The 17,489-nt window shown below is 41.6% G+C and overlaps 1 protein-coding gene across 1 annotated transcript in view; it reads left to right on the top strand.

The window, feature by feature from the left end:
* LOC126375744 (dynein axonemal heavy chain 1-like) overlaps positions 1 to 17,489 on the top strand; it is an 82,459-nt gene that overhangs the window by 42,511 nt on the left and 22,459 nt on the right. The window contains exons 30-51 of the mRNA XM_050022848.1: positions 4,830 to 4,993; positions 5,823 to 5,999; positions 6,675 to 6,798; positions 7,521 to 7,618; positions 8,586 to 8,658; positions 9,267 to 9,384; positions 9,756 to 9,934; positions 10,297 to 10,459; positions 10,801 to 10,911; positions 11,095 to 11,186; positions 11,763 to 11,917; positions 12,220 to 12,337; positions 12,618 to 12,821; positions 12,975 to 13,188; positions 13,485 to 13,647; positions 14,099 to 14,217; positions 14,485 to 14,690; positions 15,144 to 15,306; positions 15,512 to 15,672; positions 16,002 to 16,220; positions 16,525 to 16,619; positions 16,899 to 17,037. Coding sequence (XP_049878805.1) covers positions 4,830 to 4,993; positions 5,823 to 5,999; positions 6,675 to 6,798; positions 7,521 to 7,618; positions 8,586 to 8,658; positions 9,267 to 9,384; positions 9,756 to 9,934; positions 10,297 to 10,459; positions 10,801 to 10,911; positions 11,095 to 11,186; positions 11,763 to 11,917; positions 12,220 to 12,337; positions 12,618 to 12,821; positions 12,975 to 13,188; positions 13,485 to 13,647; positions 14,099 to 14,217; positions 14,485 to 14,690; positions 15,144 to 15,306; positions 15,512 to 15,672; positions 16,002 to 16,220; positions 16,525 to 16,619; positions 16,899 to 17,037 — 3,255 coding nt within the window. The remainder of the gene's footprint in view (positions 1 to 4,829; positions 4,994 to 5,822; positions 6,000 to 6,674; positions 6,799 to 7,520; positions 7,619 to 8,585; positions 8,659 to 9,266; positions 9,385 to 9,755; positions 9,935 to 10,296; positions 10,460 to 10,800; positions 10,912 to 11,094; positions 11,187 to 11,762; positions 11,918 to 12,219; positions 12,338 to 12,617; positions 12,822 to 12,974; positions 13,189 to 13,484; positions 13,648 to 14,098; positions 14,218 to 14,484; positions 14,691 to 15,143; positions 15,307 to 15,511; positions 15,673 to 16,001; positions 16,221 to 16,524; positions 16,620 to 16,898; positions 17,038 to 17,489) is intronic.

The raw sequence follows: 17,489 nt of genomic DNA, 5'->3' as shown, positions 1-17,489 counted from the left end.
CTTTTGTCCATGCATTCTTTCTTGTTATTTTTATCAAACAATTGACAACATTCCAGATTCTGTTTTATCTTCATAGGCCTGTAGTTGTCAGTCACTTCTGGTACTACTGGAACTTCGGTAACCTGTTGCTCATCACGGGCAGGTAGACACCGTAAAGTCAACTTATTATCATGTGGCATAATCTTAATATCACCAGCATCAATCACAACTGTAGTATTAGCCAGAAAAGGTTGTCCTAAAATGGCCTGATACGGTATAGCAGTGTCCGGTATTACGTGGAACACCACATCAAAAGCATACCCGTCCATTTCCATACTAGTTGTCAACTTGCCATGAGAATACACCTTTGTAGAACCAACTCCTGATATTGTCATATTTTCATCTTCACAACACTTTAGTCCGAGCTTAGAATACGTATCACTCGTTATGAGATTAATGTCACTGCCGGTATCGATCAAACATTGTACTTCTTCTTCACAAATGCGCGATAATTTAAGCGATTTATTCGAAAGTCCACTTTTGAAAACACTAAGTACCGTTGCCGCCTTTGACGTCTGATTTGACGTTGACATTTCTTCATTCGTGTCCGCGTGACTTCGTTCATTCCATTCATTCGCGATCGGAGCGCCCTCTTGCGACTGCACGTATAAAGCTTGCCTATGGAATTCACGCCCACCATCATGGCGACTTGTCGAAGCCGTAGAATTTGTCACGTGATTTATCTTGCAATCTCTGCTTATGTGGCCGAAACTATTGCACTTAAAGCACTTCACGCCTTTCGGACACGCAATAGCCCCATGATCTTGATCGCCGCACTTATAACAATGCTGCCCCTTCACAGATTTTCTACTTTCAAATCGATCCATGCTTGTAGACATCCTTTGGATTCCTTCACCTTCATAACGTTTCTTCATCTTCTCTTTCATAGTTTCATACAACATTAACTTCTCTTTCAATGCACCATACGTAACTACACCGTACAAAATAGCTTTGTTCATTTCATGATCGGTAATTCCGTCAATTATGTACTGAATGGCTACATAATCCGGGAATTTCGCCCTACGGCCCAATTCTTTCATAGTCAGCATGTACTGATAGTATGTCTCGTTCTTGCGCTTTTTCCGTGCACTCATAATCTCGTGCATTTCCTTACAATTTTCTATGGAGTCTGGAAATTCCTTTTGTAACGCATTCTTTAGTTCTTCATACGATTTAAACGGTTTTTCGGACCTCAACCATAGCTCCGCGGTACCAACCAATGATCGTCGCGCTATAATTAACTTCTGCTGCGCGGTCCATGAGAATATCTCGGCGTTATCTTCAATATCCTGCGCCCATTTAGCGGATGAATAGGTTTTATCTTCGGCGCTAAACTTCGGAATAACATCGGCCATTGTACACAAATTCCCCGTACTCATAAATGTAAATTCACCTCTTTCTTCTTTCGTCTTCAACATCTTTCGTCTTATTTCTTCTTTTATTTTCTTATTACTTCGCAAAACACCTTTAATGCTCAGTAAACACCTTTAATACGTCGTAAATCTTCTTTTCATCTTAAATTTTCATAACCTTTTTCCGTCTCGTGCCTGGTAATCTTCTTCAAACTTGGTAATCGTCAACTATATGCCCATCCCGGAGGGGCCCCCAAAAATTGTGGGATGGGGCATGAAGAAAACGATTACTATTTCTAATAAACTTTGTTTATTTTGCAACGTTGTATGAGTTTTTACTTTTCCGTTATTCAAAAACACCCGTTCGCCATATCTCTGTCATTCTGCAATCCTTTTCTCTCTCGCTCACTCGTCGCTCTCTTTCACACACTTTGCGTTACGTTTCATTCAGCCTATCATTCCTACATAAATATGACCGCGGCGTCCGGACCAATGGAGCTCATAAAAATGGCGACTTGAACCTCCGGGCTCTTCTTATCGAGGCCTGTGGCGATGGCATACCAGTCGAATTGTTGAAGCCATAATTTCCAACTATGGCTATGTTTTCCGACGTAGAAGTAACAAAATACTTTGGTGGTTTTACACTTTCCGCCATATTTTTGCAACTCGGTCCAATTTTTATCTCACTGAATTTCTTCGCTCCGGTTCACTTTCGGCACCATGTAATTATGTATGTTGTATATTTTAATGAAATGTCCCGAATCAAAGCACTATTATTTATTAATTATATCAATTATACTTTTGCATTAGAAGATCACTGTGATACGAGAAACATAGACTAGCTAACAATAATAGAGTAGACACTGACAGGTGAGCACAGACAATAAACGAGCTCTAGGCTGCGTTCACTACTGACATTACTATATCCTCCTTTAAATCTTTATAAAATCTATCTTCAATAAAATTTACATTCCGCGACAATATTACTCTCTTTGGATTAGATGGGTCAATAAGTCTATAGCCTTTTGTGGTTTCTGAATAACCAACAAATATGCACAACTTTGCCTTAGCGTTTAATTTACTTGTACGAGTCGGCTCAGGAATCAATGTATAGGCAATGCAACCAAAAACGCGTAGGTGTCCGAGACAAACAGAATGCCGGGACCAGACCTCCTCAGGTACTTGTCCTGTTAATGCAACAGTGGGGCTCCTATTCTTTAAATATATTGCCGTCATTACGGCCTCACCCCAGAAACGGTTACCAAGACCTGACTGAATTAACAACATGCATCTCGCCTTCTCCATAATAGTCCTATTCAGGCGTTCAGCCACGCCATTTTGTTGAGCACAATACGGTACAGTTAACTGGTGAGATATTCCTTCATTTTCAAGGAAATTTTTAAAACTGTCGTTACAGTATTCACCCCCATTATCAGAACGCAGGCATTTTATATGCAAAAAGATACAGTTCATTATATAAACACCCTTACATAGATCTGCAGACATAACAGGCTTTCCTTGTATATGACAACTCTCATAAATATGACACCCATCTTTATCAAAAATTACTATCATACCCCTCTCACATAATCTACTCACAGAAATTAAATTTTCAGACAAATATGGAACATACATAACATCATTCAAAGTTTTATGAATACCATCAGAACTTACATGCATGTCTCCTATACTACAGATCTCTAGTTTTGATCCTTTTTGAGCACAAGAAATAATTGTTTTATTTTTCTTAATATTATCCAGCAAATCTTGATTATTGCACATGTGAGAACTCGAACCGCTGTCTTTTCTTCATTCGCTTTTTCTTGTTTCTGCCGCTTCAACTTAAAACAACGAGACTTGATGTGTCCAGGTTTCTTGCAGTAGTTACATATAACCTTTTTCTTCACATATAATGCACTAGATGAATTATTCTGGCTCTTCTGATTATCAGTGTGCAGCTTGCGATATTCTTCTTGAATTAATCGAGCACGAACTACTTCTGAAGATAAATTGTTAGTAAGAGAAGCTGTCTCCAAGGCCGATACTAATGTGTCGAAGTCCTGAGGGAGCCCAGATAATAGAATCTCTGCTATTTCTTCATCTTCAATGATTTTTCCGATGTCCGCTAGCTGCTGCACCAGTGAGAATACTGTGTCAATATACTTGGTCATGCAATCATAGTCACTGTAGTCCACACGATGAAGTTGACGGAGTAAGTTAACTCGTCTAAACAAACCTTTGTCTTCATAAATATTTGCCAGCTTTTCCCAAGCTTCTTTAGCTGTCTGAATCCCATGTAGTAGCTGATAAAGAGAGGGTTTTATGCTTAATGATATCCGTGCAAGTGCTTTTGCCACCTTCGATGCGTCCGTTTCAGTACCAAGGACCGCATTCCATAAGTTTTCCAATATTAAAGCGTGTTTAATGGCAAACTTCCATGCGACATAGTTAGAAACACCGTCTAATTTTTCAAAGCTGAAGCCTCCGCTGATCACATTGCAATTCTCCATGCGGTTTTGCGATTCGGCCATTGTTCAATAAATTCACCGCTTACCAATGTGTCTTTTTTTATTGTCGTCTTTTCTTCTTCCTGGGCAACTTAACTTGTTGGCAGAGTAGATTGTGCAGAGGAAGGGCGCAGCACTTAATAGAGTGATGACAATAAAACTCAGCGGAATCTCAAGCCCAGCATCGCCATTGTATTTTCATAAAACACATGATGAAGATGAAATTGAAACATGTCACACAAAATTGTATCCCGAATAACATCCACAAAGGCAAACAGTCACACTTACAATGTCACGAATTAAATTAAAGCTTGATTACAATAATACGTCCGGATTAAATTAAAAATAATATTACATCGGTTACGTTGTATCGATGTCGTCAAAAGGAGAACAAGAAGAGGCAAAGACAATACATAGAATCATATGAAGCATAGACAATAACTTTATGATAGATAAGAATGCATTCAATTTAAGACGTATAGGTCGTGTTCAATTTTTATCACTCACAACCTGTATAGCCAGGGAAAAGAAGCTGCAAGAAAAACCTCGGCACAGGGCCGTAGACGTTCTTTAAAAAAATATATTGTTATACAATTGAGTAATTTAGCTGCCTAATATCAGTTCTCAGCTAGTTAATCTCATGCATTCATATCTTCTAAATAATCACTAACCTTATAATAACCTTTTTTGTAAAGTTTCTGTTTAACTACTGTCTTAAAACAGTTGAAAGGCAAATTCTTAATGTTAATGGGAATCTTATTTCTATGAATCCCACATAGATCAAAACCCAGAAAACCCAAATTATTTACTTCCCAAGGGCGGTCTATAAACACTTGTAAATACACTTGTAAGTGTGTTTGGCACTTATAAGTGCTCTCCACACGGTTAAAGTACTCACAACAGCAAATAAACATGTAATATGTCCATACAGCTGGACAGTCTTCGAGCGCTAGTAAAGGGCGACCTCACATTCTTCCAACGAGAGATCCTATGTGCGCTCATAGTGATCGAAGTACATGCGCGTGACGTCACGCGCACGCTAGTCGACGAGAACATCAAGAACATACACGACTTCCAGTGGACTTGCCAACTCAGGTCAGCCGATTTTTTGTTTTTAAAACACGATTAGGTAAAACTAAATGTGACTCGGTTGGGAGTCAAACTCGCAGCTCTTGCCAAGCCAGTATGAATGTAATAACCGTTACATCAGCCGGTCTTCATCATAACCATTATTTTTTTTCTGTGTGTCATGTAACGTCAGGGCAGCTGATTTAAATTCTGTACATAACCAAAATTTATAATACAAAATGGTAAAAATGTGGTAATAAATGGTAGGCATACCATAAGCTCACTATTATATCCGAATTGGGATAGCCAGACGTATATCCATCGTAGGATGAACTAAGTACTTACCCACACCTCACCTAGCTACCATGACGATACTATGGACGAATTGGGCAATAAGTAAATGACGTCAAATAACTTTCATATTTTACTTGCAAAATTTTACAAGTGTTGACTTTCTACGGCAAGTAATTTCTATAAAAGTAACCGTCATCTATAACAAACATTATAGAAGGAAAAATTGAAGGGAAGAGAGTGAGGGGTAGACCTAGGATAACATTTATGAAACAAATAAAAGAGAAGGTCCAGGTCGTGTCGTATCGGGAGGTGAAGGTTTTGGCGGGAAGAAGAGAGGAATGGCGGTTACTCCACCGACAAGAGCGCAGCTCTTAAATAGAGAGAGAACCGTCATCTAGGGACATTTCAACAAAAAATGCGGGGAAAAGCGGCTAAATGTAGAACGTCCTTATCCAGGAGGTGGGGTGCGACCGCTTCCCTTCCCGCCCTGAATACTCTCATAGTATTAGTTGCTGAGAGAATGAGCTGCATGTACCTAAACTTACGGTTATAATTGTCTCAGATACTACCAGATAGTAAAGGAGGCGTACCCTCTAGAGGAGGGTGAATCGGCGGAAATTTACCAAACTGAGGAACATTTGGACACCTCTGCCTACTACCGGCAGTTCAGTCTGAACATCTGCGAAGTTCGGGCGCTTAACTCCGTCTTTCCCTACGCGAATGAATATTTGGGCAACAGGTTTGTGAGATATTTTATACGTCGCTTAAATATTATGTTCATGTTACGTTATGCATGGTATTTATTCGCACTACGTAATCGAGAAAAGTTGCCTGAAGTTATCTCTTAATAGGTTTTCGAATGGCGACCACGTGTCGGACGACGCTCAGTGGGTAGACCCGCTACAAGGTGGACCGACGATCTGGTGACGGTCGCGGGAAACCGCTGGAGGCGGGCAGCGCAGGACCGATCGTCGTGGAGATCCTTGGGGGAGGCCTATGCCCAGCAATGGGCGTCGTACGGCTAATACTGATGATCTCTTAATAGAGATAAATCAACCTTTTTTTCCTTATTTGCTATTTAAAATCGTGCATCATGTACATATTTCGTGTCGGATCCTTCAATTTTCCACATGAACTTTAAAATCGGCTTAGGACTTGCTTCCAGTAGATTAACAATTACGATATCACTTACGCTTAAGCTCAATTTACACATAGGTGACAACAGGACACTTCTAGAGGATTTCATGTAATACTTTAGTTAGTGTGCATTCTGCCGAAAAAAGCCAAGTAGTTAATGCCATCTGCGGCAAATCTACAATAAGTCACGTCAAAAAAAAGCATTCTGCCGCAACAAACCACCCCAATCCCACTACCGCCTCTATCCATTGAAGTTAAAATGAATGTTACGCTGCAGTGGTCGGTTGGTGATAACTCCGTTGACTGATCGTTGCTACCTGACTCTCATGTGCGCCATGCACCTCAAGTTCGGTGGAGCGCCCGCGGGTCCTGCCGGCACTGGCAAGACAGAGACCACTAAGGTACGATAAGGTGCAAAAGTCCAATCAGTTTCTTGCAAAGTAATAAATAAACTGGTTGCACTTAGGACCTCCTGGTTACATGTCGTTTCTGTTATAGACCAAAAACACCTACAAAAATAGAAATTTTATAATTAAGACAACTAATGGTTCATAATTTCCCTGTTTCATAAATACATTTCGCTGGTCTCATTGACTGCACTTTTGCTCTTTGATTGTAGGTACATATGACTTCATAATATAACGATTTATTATTTTGAAACTCTTTAGTTTATTAAAGATACCGTATCTCTGTGGCGCTTGTTGATTGATAACAACAGAACATAGCATAGCTGATAGCTCTGGGATAGCTGCTTCTTGTAGAAACTCCACGGGTGAATAGCATTACGCCTGTTTCCTAGAAGGGGTAGGCAGATGTGTAGGTACAGTATATGCATCCACTCCTCGCCAGCTTTGTTTAAGACCCAAGCATATTGCCTTTAACCTTACATAAATCCTGGAAACCACATGTTGTCAATTATCTATGTTCCAAACATGAATTCAAACTCAACATTAAGTACAGTGGTCCCAGCCCAAGCCGAGATTCGAACCTGTGACAATACGATGTAAGTCACGCGTTATCCGAACAAGGCTGTCACGGATTCGGATTTATAAGTAAACGATTAGTAGTTTTCCATATTTTACTTGTAAATACCATATAGGTGCAATAGTTTCATCTGTTTCAGGATTTGGCCAAAGCCTTGGCTGTGCAATGCGTAGTGTTCAACTGTTCTGACCAGCTCGACTTCATGGCGATGGGCAAGTTCTTCAAAGGACTGGCCGCGTAAGTTCTTGAAATATTGCGGAAAATACACCTCTCAATACATCTTTTCGCATCTAGAACCGTGGTTCCGAAAAAAGCGGATCCGATTCCGGAGAGGGGGGGTGGTACTAGGTCGCAAACAGCCTAATTTTAAAAGCCACCCATGACCCCTCTACCTGTCGCCCTTGGAATCCGATCCTTCATAAATGAAAAGTGAATGGTCAGTGGACAGTGTCGGGTTTGACTGAAGTACATGTAGGAAGGCATGTGATTATATAAAATGCTTTATTTCGAATTGGAACCTGTAACTCTTAACGACAGACAACCAGTAACGGCCTCTGTTAAATCCAGGCCCAAGAATAATAAAACAACGTACTTAATACTTAAACACTTCTCAATAACTAGCTCACGACTATAATTATTTAATTGTTTTAAGTTTACGCGGTTATTATCATAATTAAAACACATATTAACGGGTTCAAATTATCATGCATGTGGAATCCAGTGTTAGGTGTTGTAAAAAGCTTAAAACGGCCTAATGTGGTGACAAAACGTGAGGACTCAGTGAGTGCGGTTTGTCGTAGTGAGTTTGGTGCGACTGCGAGTTCAGATGGTTCCGATTCCGAACATTCCGATATCAAATACATAAACAAGCGGCAAAGAAAGAGGGTAGACAGATATGTCTGCCCGGAGAAAATTATGGATCTACCTACTCCACTCCAATCTCATCAGTCATCCCGTGATCATGGCACTTGCAAGTGTCGAAATATCGGGAGTCTCATATCCCTACTTTAAACGCGGTAAGAACCCGTTATTATGTGTTTTAATTCTTATAATAAAATTATACAAATTGGATAGTCAGAGGTACATCCATCGCAAAATGAACAAATTAAGTACTCATAACTTACCAAACTTCCTGTTGGACCTCTGGTTTTTTCTTTCTTGTAAGTAACTGGTTTCATTAAAGAAAGTTCTTGATGTTTTCTAGGTCCGGTGCATGGGCGTGTTTTGACGAGTTCAATAGAATTGATATTGAAGTACTCTCAGTGGTAGCGCAACAGGTAGGGAAATACAGTATTGTCTTACGTTATTTTATCACGTATAATGCACGAATAAAATAAAGCAGAAGAGATGTATATTTTATCTTGATTTTGTACTGATACTTAGTTCCGAATGTTCTTTTCCAAACCCCATTACTTAACTAGACACAAGTCTGGAAATCTCAGCCGCAAGAGGTTAATATTGTTAAATCGTTTTGTTATAAATGTTTTAGAACTAGTCATTACTCTGTCTTCTTCTTCTATCGTGTGGGTTGTGAGGCGGAGTACCAATCTTATCAACCCTGGTGTCATGTTACTATTGAGCCGCCAAATGCCCCTGACATGGCTCATATATCGACTACTTACTTAAGTACGTCAGTAAGTAGTAACCGGGACCAACGGCTTAACGTCTCTTCCGAAGCACGGATCATCTTACTTTCGGACAATCAGGTGATCAGCCTGTCATGTCCTAACCAAACATGGGACCACAAAGTAATTTTTGTGATATTTCCTCACCGGGACTCGAACCCAGGACCTCCGGATCGTGAGCCCAACGCTCAACCACTGGACCACGGAGGTCATCACATCATTACTTACCTTTATTGAAATATTGATATATTCTATCGCAGGTGGTGACGATACAAAAAGCGCAGATTGCTCGCCTGGACAAATTTATGTTCGAAGGTTGCGAACTGGCACTCAAAGCTTCGTGCTCTGTGTTCATCACTATGAACCCTGGTTACGCAGGTCAGTCACTTCTATAGTGTAGGTTGTAAGGTCGATGACCGATCTCATCTAACCTGATAATTTATTGAAAATAGCTGCGGGTTCAAATCCTTAATGTCCTAATTAAACTAGGACTAACAAAGTGATTTTGAAAACGCAAAGTTGCCGCCGCAAAACGAAGCCAGGACTTCCAGATAAAATTTATATGAAATAATAAGTTATGGCTTCATCTAATAGTCAGACATCGAACACTTTGTTAGGTTTTGTCCAACACTTGCAGCGGTCTTTCCCTATTGGTAGGTCAAACAAAGCGATATAGTGCTATGAGGAAAGTTGTTAGACGTTGAAAGTCATTTTGTGTTTTGTACCTTTTAAATAAATATTACTGACAGGACGAACGGAACTGCCGGACAATCTGAAGGCGTTGTTCCGCCCCATCGCGATGATGGTGCCCAACTACGCGCTGATCGCTGAGATATCACTCTTCTCGTTCGGGTTCTCCGAAGGCAAGATCCTCGCCGGCAAAATCACCACTACTTTCCGACTCAGCTCCGAGCAACTGTCTTCTCAGGTGTTTATTTAAGTTTCTAGTTAGTGGTTACCATAAGTATCACTAGAGAGCAAGTTCTGGATGAAATTGACCGTTCAAGATAATCTTTTCGCCCGCGATTTTCTTCGTGGAAATCGCCCCTGGCTACAGGACGTGTGTGAGCAAAAATTCTTAAGATGTTATTTACAATTTGGGACTCACAGTAATGATACAGGGCAAGGCAAGCTGTGCCGCTGTGACCTAACCTGTAATTGGGCTGATGTTCCCGTCTCGGAAGGTCATAATGCCAGTAGCTTCTATATGAGACGGACCGGTCAAATCTGCAAGTTAAGTAAGCGAATTCAGTAAAATACGGGATAACGCCAGGGAGATATGTCTTTCAGGACCATTACGACTTCGGCATGCGCGCGGTGAAGACAGTGATAACGGTGGCTGGTAACCTGATCCGCCAGATGCCTGATGGCGACGAGCGGCAGATAGTGCTGCGTGCGCTCCGAGACGTGAACGTGCCAAAGTTCCTGGTTGACGACCTGGTGCTCTTCAATGGTATTAAAATAAATTAAGCTGTTCCTCACACATTAACGTCGACTGTACTTTGACGTGTGTTTATATGAATGAGCATCGTACGTAAATGTACGAATACTTGTCGGCAACGTACGTAAACTTACTAGAGGAAAACTATAGGAAACTTGCAAAGTAAATCTTAAAGTGGACAAAGACTGGTTTAATACAACTATTAATAACATATAAACAATCGATATTCATCTCACTGCTGGATATGGAGCATTCTCCACCACGCTGTTCCATTGTGTGGGTGTTTGGATTAGTAGCCCGGGACCAACGGTTTAACGTAACGGTTGTTTAATTATGAAATTTGTTTCGCACAGGTATAATATCGGATCTGTTCCCACGAGTTGAGATACCGATTGTGGACTACGGCATAATGGAGCAGTCTATAAGAAACATGCTAATTAAGCGAGGATACGATGATCAGTACTGTAAGTTGACCATTTCAATTCACTTAATACTAAAAGTGCGAAATTAAGGGCCTGAACACATTACCACGGCGCCACTGCCGTGTTGTGACTAGAAAAATGTCACAGCAGCGTCATAGTTTTCTTACACTGAAGGGATCTTTTAAAAATTAACCCACAAATTACCAAAATATTTTGAATTTTCAGCTTTTATATTCAAGGTAATCCAGTTGTATGAAACGACTGTGGTACGACATGGCTTGATGTTGGTAGGACCCGCCGGTTCCGGGAAAACCAAAGTTAGTTTATATCTTTCTCTTTTTCAATTTATAGCCAACCAATCCCTCGTGAAAGTCTTCTCGAACACACGCTAATTTCTACGCTCTATAGCGAGCCACAAAGCTAATTTCCTACGTTCTCAGCAACGGGAAACGATACCAGCGACACAATACCAGCGTCGTAGTTTACGCCGCGACTTGTGCTGAGTGAGGCCCTTTTATCTCAGGACGTCCACCACCACCTTATGATCATTTCGGCGAGCATCCGTTTTGCTTTTTTGTATAATTTTAAATGATGTTTTTGTCTTGTATTTGTGTGTGGCATCTTTTTATAATAAACTATTTCTGTTCTATAAACGGGGGTTTACATGAAAAAGCACCACGTCACCCATTTCTATGTGAACAGGGCATACATATTCGGACATTACAAAATTTGATGTGCGTGTGGAATGAGTCATTTAGTACTTTCCATCATTTAAAGACTTCCATTACAGCCTGTATATGCACTGAGCCTCACAGAAATCTGCCTTCGAAGATTTATGTTAAGTATTATTCTTATTAGTTGCCTGAGGAATTAAATGATTTTCTTTTCCCTAGTGTTACGAAGTCCTCCGCGATGCGCTTACAGCTATAAAAGGCAAGTTGGCTCCTGACGGGTTTCCATTCACGCCAGTGCATTCGTTCGTCGTCAACCCTAAGTCCATCACCATGGGCCAGCTGTATGGAGAGTTCGATCTGCAGACCCACGAATGGTTAGTGTACTTGAGTATCAGATGGGTTAACATATATGTCCCAATGCTGGGCACAGATGTCCCCTCAACTGAACCGATTTGGGATATGGAGCATACTCTACCGAAAAAGGATCGCGTCCACGCCAACGTGATGGCTCACAATATTCAATGGGCTGATGATCGCTTGGCACTACGAGGATTGGCTGCGAGTTGGTGACTTCAATTGGTGTGCTCCAGTACACCTGTAAGGAAGATAAATTTTATTAGATTTTAGACGCGACTGCTTGCTGCTTTCTTGATACAGTTCAAGGTTTTGTCGCCAGGACTGACGGGATACTATCAAGTCTGGTCCGTATCGGTATTGCGGTAGAAGATATGGACAAACGCTGGTATGTCTTCGACGGGCCTGTCGACGCTGTTTGGATTGAAAACATGAACACGGTAAATTTCGAACTGTTTTATAGATGTGATTACTCAAGAGACTGAGGGATATTCTCTCTTCTGCTGGTCATCTGTCACCAAATAGTTCGTTATATTCATATTTTATTGTGAAGTAAAATGTAAGGACGATTTTTTCCTGTAATAAAAGGTCTATTATATTTTTCTACTCTTAGAAAAGGTCTAAGAGTAGATAACCTTTTATAGAGGACAAAAGAGAGGATATCTAAAAGTCTAAGAGGAGTCTAAGAGTGTAGTTTCATCTAAACTACCGTTATTCCAGGTGCTAGATGACAACAAGAAGCTCTGCTTGTCTAGCGGTGAGATAATGAAGCTGACAGATCGACAGCGCATGATCTTCGAAGTGGCGGATCTGGCTGTCGCATCTCCCGCCACAGTGTCGCGGTGCGGTATGGTCTACCTCGACACATCTGTGGTTGGACTACCACCGCTTGTCAACGCTTGGATAAGGACTGGATTGCCGCCGGTCAGTGTTACTTTTGCCCAATAATAATAAATTTCACATTTTATTTGTAATCTTAAATTTTGTAAAAAGGTTAAGGGTTCAGCATACACCATGATGTGGCATCATCCAGCGCTGGTTTAGAGCCATTTCTTCTAAAATTTATTGTCTTTTTAGCTCGCAGAAAATATACGCAAAATCCTACCGGGTCTCGTGACGACATACTTGTACCCGGCTCTAGACCTACTGCGCAGTCAGCTTACGGAGATCGTAGTGTCAATCGACTCGTCCCTGGTGCTCAAGTTCATCGAGCTCATAGACTACCGCTTCCGCCCGCTCACTGGCAAGGACGATCGCCCGCCGCCCGCCGGACAGTTTCTGTCGCTTATGCGTTAGTATTCCTACCACATACACCATGCAGCTCATTATTGCTTGTTTCATAGTCTATTCGCAAGTGATTTCGTCTTTACAGCACTTGAAACACAATAGAGAAAACTTTTTATGAGTCGTGCAGGATTCGAATTCGCAGTCAAGCCGGGACGAGTATCACTACACAGTTCATGAATGACTATTACACCATCGAGACCTCAACCTATTCTGAGGTTCCTGTGAGTTCGAATCCCGTTAGAAAAAAAATGTTGCGATCTATTTTCTGCTTTTTCGTCTAATTCTTTTTTGAATTATTAGCTCGCCTGGCGCCTCTGTGGGTGGTGTGGGCGGTGATCTGGTCGGTGGGCGCGACGTGCGACCATAACGGACGTGCAGTGTTCTCGGACTTCATACGCCAAATCACCGAGGAGAACGGGCTCAAACCGCTCTTCCCGAAGGAAGGCCGCGTCTATGATTACACGTTAGTTGATCAGATTTTTATTAAAAATAGATTTGCGTACTTAAAATTTTCCCTTTTACAAACAATCCGGCAATGGAAATACAACGACAAGCTTCTTGAGAAATCTCTAAAATTCTAGTGTTTGAAGAAACGTATACAGCTGCCGGCTGTTGCAATCCGCTATTCGAATTAAAAAGAAAATGCGAAGCTTTGGTTTATTCTTTTACCTGTTACAGTTGTAACAGTAGGTTTACATCAATGAGGACACAAGGAAGAAAGTGGCATAGATGCATGTCCAAAACTTGATCAACCTCCGCGACGGAGAAAGCGACAGAGCGTTTTCTCTCTCGCTCCCAGGCGTGCTCTGGGTGATCGATTCCTTTGTCTCCTATTCTTTGCGCTTTGTTGGAATCTCACCAATACGCGTGATAAAAAATATTATAAAGTAAAATGTGTTTGTCGACTGTCTCAGGCTCCACGACGGCGGCTACTCGGACATGACAGAAGACGGCGAGCCAGCGGCCCCGTACTGGTACAACTGGATGGCTAACTTGCAGCCCTACGTCGTCGATCCTGAGTGGAACTTCTCTGGTAAACAACTACTGCCTATCAACAAAAAGAAACGATTCTACAGGTCGAATGACCCCACTGGACAAAGGTCTATCTATCCATATATCGCGGCCTTTTGCGAGCTCTATCCGGCTTTAAATGTACACATTACTTAAACATATGTCTGCTAACTTCTATTCAATAGACCAAATCACTCATTTTATAAGTATTCGAACGGGACCGAGGCAGAGCCACTTTTAACATATAGCCTAAGCTATTGACCGTTTTGACGACCTTCCTTCCCGCCAGACATCGAAGTCCCAACGCTTGATAACGTGCGCAGTGCGGCGATTCTCGGCTACAAGGTAGCCAATTACAACCACGTAATCTGTGTTGGAGGCACGGGCACTGGCAAGACGGTTACAATCACCTCTAAACTTACCAGAGGACTGCACAAGAAGTTCATTTGCGAGTTCATCGTGTTCTCCGCCAGGACTTCTGCTAATCAGACCCAGGTGCGAAGTATATACATATTACTTATATAAAGTCCCTAGTTTTATTATCGGGAAAGTCAATAATCAGAAGGCAAACAAACTATTAAAGGTTAGATGGTAGAATGATCTGATGGATGGTAGAATGGAGAAGTGTATTTGTGACGGTACCACAGCAGTGGTATTATTATGATACTACCAGGTAGGACTGTTGTATATGACTTAAACCTTCACTTTCAAACAGCCGATTTACGTCCCGCTCAGTAGCGGATCCAGCTTTTATGTCACCAGGTTGCAGACAACCTATCTTCGTAAAGAATTAGATAAAATTGCACTGGTCACCTATGACACAATCTGTCACCAGATCACGGTCCCGCTGTTTGGCACAATCCTCCCCTCAATCAACCGGATGAGCATAATCCAGCGGCTTGAATTTTACATCAAAAAGTGTTTTGTTGTCTTTTCACGAATTATCAGGACGTGATAGACAGTAAGCTGGATCGTCGCAAGCGCGGCGTGTTCGGGCCGCCCCCTACCAAGCGGCAAGTGTTCTTCATTGACGACCTCAATATGCCAGCGTTGGAAGTATACGGTGCTCAACCCCCTATAGAACTCCTCCGGCAGTTCATGGACTTTTCTGGTGAGTATAAAGAGTTCATTACACGGGTAGGTTCATAGGTTTTGGTGTCAGTTTTACCTCAGTCAAGCCTGTGATAACTTCTGGACACAATATAGCTGTCTAGCTCATGTTTAACAAAAATCGTTCAGTTTGTAAGTCAGGACGTTTATTTTTACTTTTAAGATATTTAGAATAACTTTATAAATTGGTAATTATAATTACACAGGGTGGTACGACCGCACGAACATCGGCGACTTCCGCACATTGGTGGACGTGGGCATCGTAGCGGCGATGGGGCCGCCCGGGGGAGGCCGCAACCCCGTCACCATGCGGCTCATGAGACACTTCCACTACATCTCCTTCACTGAAATGGAGTACGCTAGCAAGGTACTGAATTGCTAGAACTTACACTTACAGTGTCTCAAACCATGGATGACCTAAATCATTAATGAAAAAAAAGAGTTTATTATCAGAAATAATACAATAAAGAAGGCACATGAAATAGGATGGGTAAATTTCACCAAATCACACCCCAGATCAAAAAACACCTCGTTTTACACAGACACTACACATTGACGTTATCGTACATTCTCATCTGTGTGTGTGGCATCTGACGATACGATTGAAGACTAAGAGCACCCAAATCGCGTTTCTATTGAATCCGTGGTCTCCGGCTCTTATACGTTGTCAAGTTTACATTAAATTGTTCTTTCCAGTATCTAATCTTCGCAACGATTCTCAATTCATGGGCGAAGAACCTATCTGCAGGTGTAACGTTCCGTGAGAATCCAATAATCAAGGGTTCTATAGATATATTCACCAATCTCGTAGAAGAGCTACTGCCCACACCAGCGAAACCGCACTACACCTTTAACCTGCGAGACCTTAGTAAAGTGTTCCAAGGGATTCTGATGATGGACACCAAAAATGTTAAGGTAAATCATTGATGTCGTAATCAACCCTTGTGGCATGACGAGCTATGGACGTACGTAGACAGCATTCCGCAAGCGTCCCCATTTGGGTATTTTTAGAAATTTAGTGTTTACTGATCAGACCGTGGTTAAATCAGCATGAAATCACTACACTCCCTAGCGTTATCCAGTCTTCACAAAGTCCGCTTACGTAACCTGAAGATTTGCTAGGTTCGGTTTTTGCAAAAGCGACTACCAATCTGACCCATTGATGTTCAACCCATAGAGAAAACCAGCACTTACAACTTAAAGTATGCGTTTATTTCAGCACGAAGACGATATAATCAGACTGTGGTTCCATGAGCACCAGCGAGTGTACCAAGATCGTCTCGCCACCAACGAAGATAGACAATGGTTTATCAAGTAAGTAAATTATGCCATCAATTAATTTTTAAATCTATCTTTTTGATGTGACTGATGTATTTTTCTTGTATCTCTCGCCGCCTAGATTAGATTTTTGATTTTTGATTTTTGAGTATATTCAGAAAATATTTTTAAGGTATGTTCTTTCATTAAAATAAGCGGGATTTTAGGTAGGGGGAAGGTAAGTCTAAAACCTCACGACCCAAGGGTAATAAAGTAGCTAAAAACCCCTTTCAATAAGTGTTACTCATTAACATTTAATTTTGGTATCACTCGCAGCGTTCTAAACAAAAAGATTCGGTCAGAGTTCGGTCGCAAGCCCGCCGAAATCCTGAGCGGCCGTCTCATGCTATTTGGTGACTTCATGGACCTCTCCGCAGACGAACGGAAGTACGTCGAGATCACCGACCAGGAATTGGTGAGCCTACTATCTTAAAGCCGGTCGCACTTTGGACGCGTTTCGACTCATGCGTACAAGTACCACGTACACGCAGGAACAACCTCAACCTTCGAAGTGCTATGGAAGCGCACTCATCGGCTGCGATATATAGTAGTGTACATATCCTTTTACGAGACGAATTCGTACGAAAACACGTCCATAGTGGGTCCTGACCAGCCTTATGCCGAGTGAAAACCGCGATCGTTAGCTTAGCTGGCGGTGGCGCCATTGTGTACATTTTATATGATGCCGCCACCTCATGATCTGAGCATTCTACTATACGATTGTTAGTAATACATTCCTAGCTTTGAAAAATGCATGTATCGAACACGCAAACAAAGATGTAGATAATAATCAAAGAGTACATTCTGAAAATATTTCTGACATACATACATACATACATAAACTCACGCCCGTAATCCCTAATGGGG

The sequence above is a fragment of the Pectinophora gossypiella genome, chromosome 19, assembly GCF_024362695.1.
Source record: "Pectinophora gossypiella chromosome 19, ilPecGoss1.1, whole genome shotgun sequence".
In the NCBI taxonomy this organism is placed as follows: domain Eukaryota; kingdom Metazoa; phylum Arthropoda; class Insecta; order Lepidoptera; family Gelechiidae; genus Pectinophora; species Pectinophora gossypiella.
Note: the sequence above shows the minus strand (reverse complement) of the source record. Positions and strands in the feature narration are given on the sequence as shown.